Source organism: Tupaia chinensis, unplaced genomic scaffold, assembly GCF_000334495.1.
Source record: "Tupaia chinensis unplaced genomic scaffold, TupChi_1.0 Scaffold143422_1, whole genome shotgun sequence".
NCBI classification, from domain to species: Eukaryota; Metazoa; Chordata; class Mammalia; order Scandentia; family Tupaiidae; genus Tupaia; species Tupaia belangeri.
Genome location: NW_006203266.1, coordinates 346,634 through 355,182, shown reverse-complemented (window position 1 = coordinate 355,182; position 8,549 = coordinate 346,634). Strand labels below are relative to the sequence as shown.

Here is an 8,549-nt window from a genome sequence, read left to right as displayed (position 1 = left end):
TCAAGCCTTTGGGTCTGGGACTCAAATCACAATGTTTGCCATGTGGGATCCAGCTGCCAGATAGGCATGCCCACAGCTCAGGTCAGCTGAGCCGGGAACTGGATCACAGCCTGAAGACTCTGTCAGTGTCTCTTTATTTTTCTCTCATAGAACAATTCAATGAATAGATACCAGAAATTCAATGATTGCTTCTCCCACAAAAAAATTAATTGCCTAAGTCCTCACCAATCAAACGTCCATCCGTAGATCGTGTGCTTATGAACCAATCATCAAGGAGATTGTGTACCTGAGAACGCCTAAGCTTAGTTTAGCCCTTAATATATGTGGGGAAAACTACAGGGAGAATGGGCCTTCTCAGCATTAGGTGCCTGCCCTCCTTGTTCGGCCCATGACCATAAAGCAGTAATTTCCTCACCACACTCATGTCCAGAGTATTGTTAGGGACCCTTGGCAGACAATCTGACTCTGGTAACAATAGTATGAAAGGAGAAATACTTAGTGAACTCTTTAGATCATGAACTTCACCAGTTCTTCCTTTATATTATACTCTCTCTATTTTCGTTGTATTTTAACTATGTGCCCATTTACTAACTACATTTTACCCAAAAGTAAGTACTCAATAGGAATTCAGAAGAAACGTTTGAATAATGCCCTTTACATTCTGTGGCACTTTCCTCTTACTATTTTATGCTTTTTCCCATGTTTACACATAAATGGAACAAATTTCCTCAGTGGACGTTTATTTTAGGTTTAAATAAGGTAGACATTGATCCCAGCAGATGGCATAATGGTTACGTTACTGGACTACCAGGTAGTCAACAACAGTACGAGTCCTGGCACATGTTCGTACATTGCCAAGATCTGGAGAAGAGAATGGAGGAGAAGGTACTGTGGCATGGCCATCTCTCTAAGGGGTGATTTCTTGCTTTCTGTCTCTCTTTCTATGTGGTAAGTGCATGTACATGATAGCAAAGTCTCTCAAAATAAAATAAAATAAAAATAATGGAGAATTACAAAATCAAAAATAATCCTAAGACTGCTACATCCTCACTGTTCTTTGTATTAATTTCTGTCTCACATAATATTTGGTAAACATTATTTTTGAAGGAAATATAATTAAAATTATTAAAAGTAACTCCAGGGTGCACTTATCGTTATCATCTCTCTCCTGAGACATTTTAATTCTGTTTCCTGAAAGAATCCCCTGTGAATTTTTTGAAAGAGAGAACAAAATAGATAAAACAGCCTATTGGGAAAAGAATATTTTAAAACCAAGTTTTCCCTCTGGAATATGAAGAAAAAAAAGAAAGAGAACCCATCATTCCTTAAAACTGAGGAACACTGTACAATACTGTATTGGGTTTTCCCAAAATCCAGAGTCAGGACATTGTTATTATTAAAGAAATTTTTAGAAAAGAAAAAAAAAGGAAGGATACTAAATGCCAAGCCTTGGATTGTAGGTTTTGGGGCAGTCCTTTCTCATTTAAAGGATGTTCTCTCCCCACAGGTTTCATCCATATGCCAGATGGTTCGTCTCTTTTCCCCAGTTACTGCTCTTTGTATCTCACTCATGACTCGAGTCCTCTCCTTCTTAGGAACCAAGAGGATCGCTTAATTCACAAACAGTGTACAACTCTCTCTCCTCTGTTTGCCTGCTTCCCTGTAAGTACTGCCTCCATTCTGACCAGGTCCCACATTTTTCTGTTCTGTTTCATGCTTTTTGTCCATTTCTTTGTTTCTCTTCCTTACCTCTTTTTTTCTGCCATCCCTTAAGCCCTGCTTCAATTTTTTCCTTTGGGGGACTCATCCGTGGTCCAGGAAAGCACAGTCTCTAGCTCAGAGACCTTCCTCTGAAATTAGTGGCAAATTGCACTTTTTGCTGCTTTTCCACATCCGTACCCTCCAGATTTTCTTTTAAACAGCAAATTCGTACCAGAAACATGGATGCTTAATAAAATATTTTGCAATAGTGAAAATTTCAGACTTTCCCACTTCTGTAATTGATTGGGACACCCAGACTTCTCACAATATGCCGACTCTTTCCAGCATCACCTGTAATAGGACCTCTTAGATACTCAGGTACAGTCTGCTGGTAGCAACTTCTGTCCGCCACTAAGACTTTGCCACCTTCCCACCTGGGTCTCCCTCACTTTGGGAATAGGTTTTCTATCGTGGTGATTCCTATAGCATGTTCCATCTCATGGTACATGAACAGGACAATCCGGCTGAGCTCCAGCTCAACGTTGCTTAAGTATGTCATTATGTAAGAAAGAAAAAGGTAGAAACAGATCAGGGACTCTATGAACAGTTTCAACACTGACAATAAACTAAAGCAACAGCTCTTTCTGGTTTATGAAAACTGCTACTATAGGATGACATAATCGTAAGTATAGTGTCCATTTTTTGCCCCATTTTTTTATTTTCTAATTAATTTATATCTTAGATCAATGAAGTTGGGCTATTAGAATATCTTGTATATGACAAATTATTACTACATTTATTCAGAAAAATTAAAGCTTTCAAAAACTTTCCAAACTGAAAATTTAGTGTTGTGTTTTTAGGGTTATACAAGTATTGTATTTGATGGACTTAATTCATTGCTAAATTATTGATTCTGTAACTGTTGGGAATTAAAACTTCAAAAGCATTGCAGCATGGCCATTTTCGTGGAGAGCGCTTTTTTGCTTTGACCCTCGTGGTCTATCTCTTTGTAGTGAGTACATATACTTCTGGCAGATTATTATAGGGTGCGTGTGCTCACCAGAAAGACAGAGAGATACAGAGAGACAGAAAGTGAGAAACCAACCCTGGGGGAATGGCACACCACAATCACTTCTCCTCCATTCTCCTCTTGGGATCATGGGCACACACGCACATGCTCTCAATGTGTGTTTAAGGCACCAGGTCCATGACTCGAACTGGCTCGACTACTTGGGAGTTCAGTAACATGGTCATTATACTAACTGCTGGTCCTGCAGATTCTTTAAAAGAGAAAAAATAAATAAAATACTCCACACACAGGACATCTATTCATCTGACGTCAGCTCAGTGGGATTACCTAAGAAATTTTATCTGCATGAGACAAGTTTGGTCCTGTGCAGATTTTCCTCTTTCCCCTTGTTTTTCAGCAACTGTTGGTCTTAATTCAACTTAAAAAAAATATTTACTATCATCTGAAGAGTGAGCCCCATTAATTGCTCTGTATTCTCCTCTCTATAAAGGGATCTATACGCTACAAAAATCTGACCCCTCTTTTGAGTTCATATGCTCTATGGCTCTTCTGTAGACACATAAACATTGAAGTAAAGGTGGATGCATTTTCTCCTATTAATTTGTCTTTTATTGGTGATTTTTAATGAGTCTCAGAGAAAGAGGAAATATTTTCCTATAAAGGGCTGAAATTCAATTTCTTAAAACATTGTCAAAAATAAGTAAAACTTAAACATCATAGAAAGTCAAATAATGATAACTAGAGTCTGACTAGGGTAGGAGAAAAAATTTATATAGGAATAATTTCTGGTGTTCTATACCACTCTACAGGGACCATAATGACCAAAAAATCTATTGTGTATTTTAGAAGAGCTAAGAAAGACTTTTACATATATTTTATATGTACATTTCTAGGATTTTTAAAAGTAATGATAAATACTTCCTATGATAGATTTGCTAATGTCACTGATTTGATTATTAGATATTATTTTCACCCACTGAAATACCAGACTGTATGCCATATACATGTTAGTTATTATGAATGAATAAAAAAAAACAAAAATATTTAATTTTCAAAAAACTCAACATGCGACCATAAGAATAGTATTTTAAAAATGAAAGAACATTTTCTACTTTAAGTTTTTAATCTTGTGTGAAATACATTTGATATGTAAAATTTTTACCATTTGTTAGACCTATAAAGTGACTCCATATTATACAACTACTTACCTACAAGAAGATTCCAAACATAGATTTGTGTGTGTGTATATTATTTATTTACATTTTCAGAATTCAATACAACTTGGTAATTTATTTATTGTTTGCTTATAATCCTTGTATGTTTTCCAGCAGATGTGATAAATTGTAAATTTTCTCTCAGTGTTTCAATCTTTTGTATTTTCATTAATAGGCTTGACAGGAATCAACAATAAGAAATGAAAAATCATACATCTGTGAAAGAGTTCATTCTTCTGGGATTAACAGATAATCCAAATCTAAATATTCTGATTTTTATATTTCTATTTTTCACATATATTTTGAGTATAACTGGAAATCTAACAATTATCACCCTCACCCTGGTAGATTCACACCTCAAAACGCCTATGTATTTTTTCCTTAGGAATTTTTCTTTCCTAGAAATCTCATTCACAACGGTTTCTATTCCCAGATTTTTGGTTAGCATTGTAACTGGGGTTAAGACCATTTCTTACAATTCTTGCATGGCCCAGGAGTTTTTCTTCCTACTCCTTGGTGCAACAGAATTTTTCCTTTTGACAGCCATGTCCTACGATCGCTATGTGGCTATCTGTAAGCCACTGCACTACACGACAATCATGAACAGCAGAGTCTGCATCCAGCTTGTTCTTAGTTCTTGGGTGGCTGGATTTCTCATCATCTTTCCACCTATCATCATGGGGCTTCAGCTGGATTTCTGTGCCTCCAACATCATTGACCACTTCAGCTGTGACTCTTCTCCTCTACTAATGCTTTCCTGCTCAGACACAACATTCCTAGAACTCATGGCATTTTTCCTGGCAGTGTTCACTCTCATGGTCACCTTGACCTTAGTGATTCTTTCCTATGCATTAATTCTTAGGACAATCCTGAGAATCCCTTCTGCTGAGCAAAGAAAAAAGGCCTTTTCCACTTGTTCCTCACACCTGATTGTTGTCTCTATTTCTTATGGAAGCTGCATTTTCATGTATGTCAAGACGTCTGCTAGAGAAGGAGTGACTTTCACCAAGGTCATAGCAGTGCTGAACACGTCTGTGGCCCCAATGCTAAATCCTTTTATTTATACCTTGAGGAACCAGCAGGTAAAACAGTCCTTTAAGAACTTGACGAAAAAATATTTCTCAAATAAAATGTAATCATAAAGAAATTTGTAGCCTCAACTCTAAATGGAACTTTTCTGCAACACACTATTTTCATTTCATTTCTCCTTCCACATCAATATTCAACTTCGTTTTCCCTCAGGTTTTGTTCTGCACTTATACCATTTTCATCTCAATTATCCTCCAATATCTACATCTATGGAATAATTCTTACACTTGCACGATTTTGTGTCTCAAATCTGAGAGTTACATTTAACAAGAATGTCAGAATTTAACTATTGAAAAACCTTCCATTTGGGCATCAAGCAAAAGTAGGTGAAAGTCAGTATCCATATTTACTGGAAAATGATCTATCCTAGTACATAAGCATAGGCAGTACTAAAATAAGATTTTCTGTGAGGCAAATATCCCTACCTCTGGTATGGTTCTATTTTTCCTTGTATCTCTTCATTCTTACATTATTAATGTTGAGCTATGCTTGTTGGGGCATAGGTGTTATAGCTTCTTTGTGAACTTCATTATTCAATACTGTAACAAATCTTGCTCAACGCTTTTTTGGACCAAATATCCAAATGATTACAAATGTGCTGGTAGTCTTCGTGAGTCCCCAGTATCTATACTCTGTAGTGTCTTGATGAACTACGCTGATGTTTGCTCTACAGCGCACTCCTTTCTGTCACTTGCTGATGCTGAGCTGTGACTCTTCTGAGTCTCCCTTAGAAAAAAATCGACTTGATTTAGTTTCCTGACATCTCAACTTGTCTTCTGGTTTTGGGAAATCTAATTTCCTCTTTTTTAATTTTACATATTTACTGTCTTATGCTTTCTAACTCTTGGGTACCTTTTCCTGATCTTGGTACACTGATGATACACTAAATTATTTTCCAGTATTTGTATGGTTTAACTATTTTAATTGTATAAGAAAAAAAATAGTTTTATATATTGTTGGGTTGAGACTAAGCATGTTTACAAGATTTGCACCTTGAACATTTATCTTCCCTACATGGAATTTTTAATATATCTCTAGACTTACAAGAATAATACTTAATACTCATCTATTCCTTCTCCCACAAGCAATGAATAATATATGTATCATTTAATTTACTCAGAGAATACTCTTTCTTCTCAGTGATTCGAATACTCAGTTCTTGGTTTCTCTTTTGTCCTCATCTAAAAAACACAGTCTTCTAACAAGCATTCATAGAAACGAAGTAACACAGGCTCAAAAATGGGTGAAAATTAAAACTTCCAATTTGATCACTTTAATGTTTCAAGTCTAAAATAGTCCTTTCATATTTGCATGTGTAAATCTCAGTTAAAAGATGAATTAAATCTGCTGATCAGTATTGCTTTACTAAAATGATAATTGGAATTTGGAAATATACTGGACTCTTAGGCATCGAGAGCTGAATGTTACAATAATACTCAAGAATTAATTTTTTTTCATTATTTGCATTACATTACAAATTTTTCTTTCTTTGTTTTTCATTTCTCTTCGTGTTTTTTTTTTTTTTTTTTGGACAGGTTTTCACTATAGGGCGCGTGTGCTCGCCAGACAGAGAGAGACAGAGAGACAGAAAGCAAGAAATCACCCCCCAGAGGGGATGGCCACACCACAATCCCTTCTCCTCCATTCTCCTCTTGGGATCTTGGGCACGCACGCACACATGCCCGCCGTGAGTTTTAAGCCACCCGTTCCGGGACGGGAACCGCGGTCGACTACGTGGGAGTCCAGTGACATAGCCATTATGCTAACTGCTGGTCCCAGTATTTCTCTTCTTTTTGTTTTGAATAAATACTTTGGAGATTCTATGCAAATTTGAGGTTTCCTGGAATCTATTCATGTGGCTGTTGTTCAAGTAACATGGTGCTCAGTCAAGTCAAAATACCTTAATGGGCATTGGCAGAAAGAAAAAATGTACTGGTAAATGATTAACAACAGCTTTCCAGAAAAGAAAAAAAAAAATTTAAAGAGCCATATTAAACGTATGTAAATGTGACCTATATTTGCAATCAATCACACTCTGACAAATGGAATTTAAATCAATCTTCTTACTCTTTTCCTCCACTTTTATTAGTGAATTTTAAATACATGTGTATTAATTTTAAAGTCATTTAATTATATTTTATAATTTCTTTTTATGTGAATGTATTTTTCAAAACAAAAAATTGCCAAAGGGCGTGTACATTCACCAGAGAGACAGAGGTAATTATGAGAATCATCCCTCCCCTGTCTAGGCGATGGCCTCACTGCAATACATTTGCTTCCATTCTATTCTCAGGATTTTTGGGCATGCATGCAGGTGCAGGTAGCGTATTTTTCAAGCCTCTGGGTCCTGGACTTGACCTGCAGTGCCAGCCATGTGGGATCCAGCACCTTAACCACTGCACCATTTGCTGGCCCCTATATTACTGATTTTCAAAAACATGTGCCCGCCAGCATTTCCAAAAACAACAATGTACCATCACCCTATAAATCATAATTCAAAACCTAAAGTGTTGTATTGCACTGTTGACAAAAACTGTATTCAACCTACATTTACTGTTTCTTCAGTATACACATTAAACCAATTTTTCATCTTTCTTTAATAACATGTTCTTTTAACATGATCTATGTTGATCTTAAAATGTCTGTCATACTATAAAATGTTTTCTTTCTGTGCATTTTGTATTTCTTAATCAAGACATCAACAAAAAATTAGCACATTTTCTTTTCTGACATTTGCAATGAATATAATTTATTATCCGTTTTCATAGATTTGATCATTTGGCTACTTAAGTCTTAAAATACAAGTATAAATAATGTCTTATATACAAATGGAAGTATATAATGGCCTCTACATTATTCTCTACCTGACAGTTACTGAAAATATTTACATTATATTATCGATGACTTAGGTATTTGATGAAGCAAGATGTAGAATGGAGCCTGTGCAACCAGCCAGTGACATATGTTGAAGCTGAGAGCTAGTTTTCTTTTGAGCCTTTAAAATTTTGATGATGTTGCTGGAAAATCCTCAACGTCATACCAAGAATGACCTATGAATAATAACAGGAAAATATTACGGTATCAAGTACACATATGTTTTTCTGCTTTGTTATTCCTCTAAATTTAATTTATTTTTGGTGACGACCTTCATAATTTTGTTTGTTTAATTTTTGTTATAGGTCCTTTTGCTCACCAAAGAAAAAGAGAGAGAAAAAAATCACCCCTTCCAGGGAGGTGACCATTCCTCAATCCTTTCTCCTCCATTCTCCTTTATGGAATATGGACACACATTTACAGATGTCATTTACACATAAACAGCATGCTTTTCAAGCCTTTGGGACTGGGACTCAAACCACAATGTAAGCCATGTGGGATCCAGCTGCCAGATAGGCATGGCCACAGCTCAGGTCAGCTGAGACGAACTGGATCACAGCCTGAAGACTCTGTCAGAGTGTATTTTTCTTTTTCTCTCATAAAACAATTCAATAAATAAATTTTAGAAGAGGTTCATCACT

At 36.1% G+C, this 8,549-nt stretch overlaps 1 protein-coding gene across 1 annotated transcript; it reads left to right on the top strand.

Moving 5' to 3' along the window:
- The first annotated feature begins 4,145 nt into the window (after positions 1–4,145).
- Positions 4,146–5,081, top strand: LOC102483754 (olfactory receptor 6C76). The gene has a single exon (XM_006163876.1). The coding sequence runs from the start codon at positions 4,146–4,148 to the stop codon at positions 5,079–5,081; it is 936 nt and encodes a 311-aa protein (XP_006163938.1).
- Positions 5,082–8,549: the final 3,468 nt, after the last annotated feature.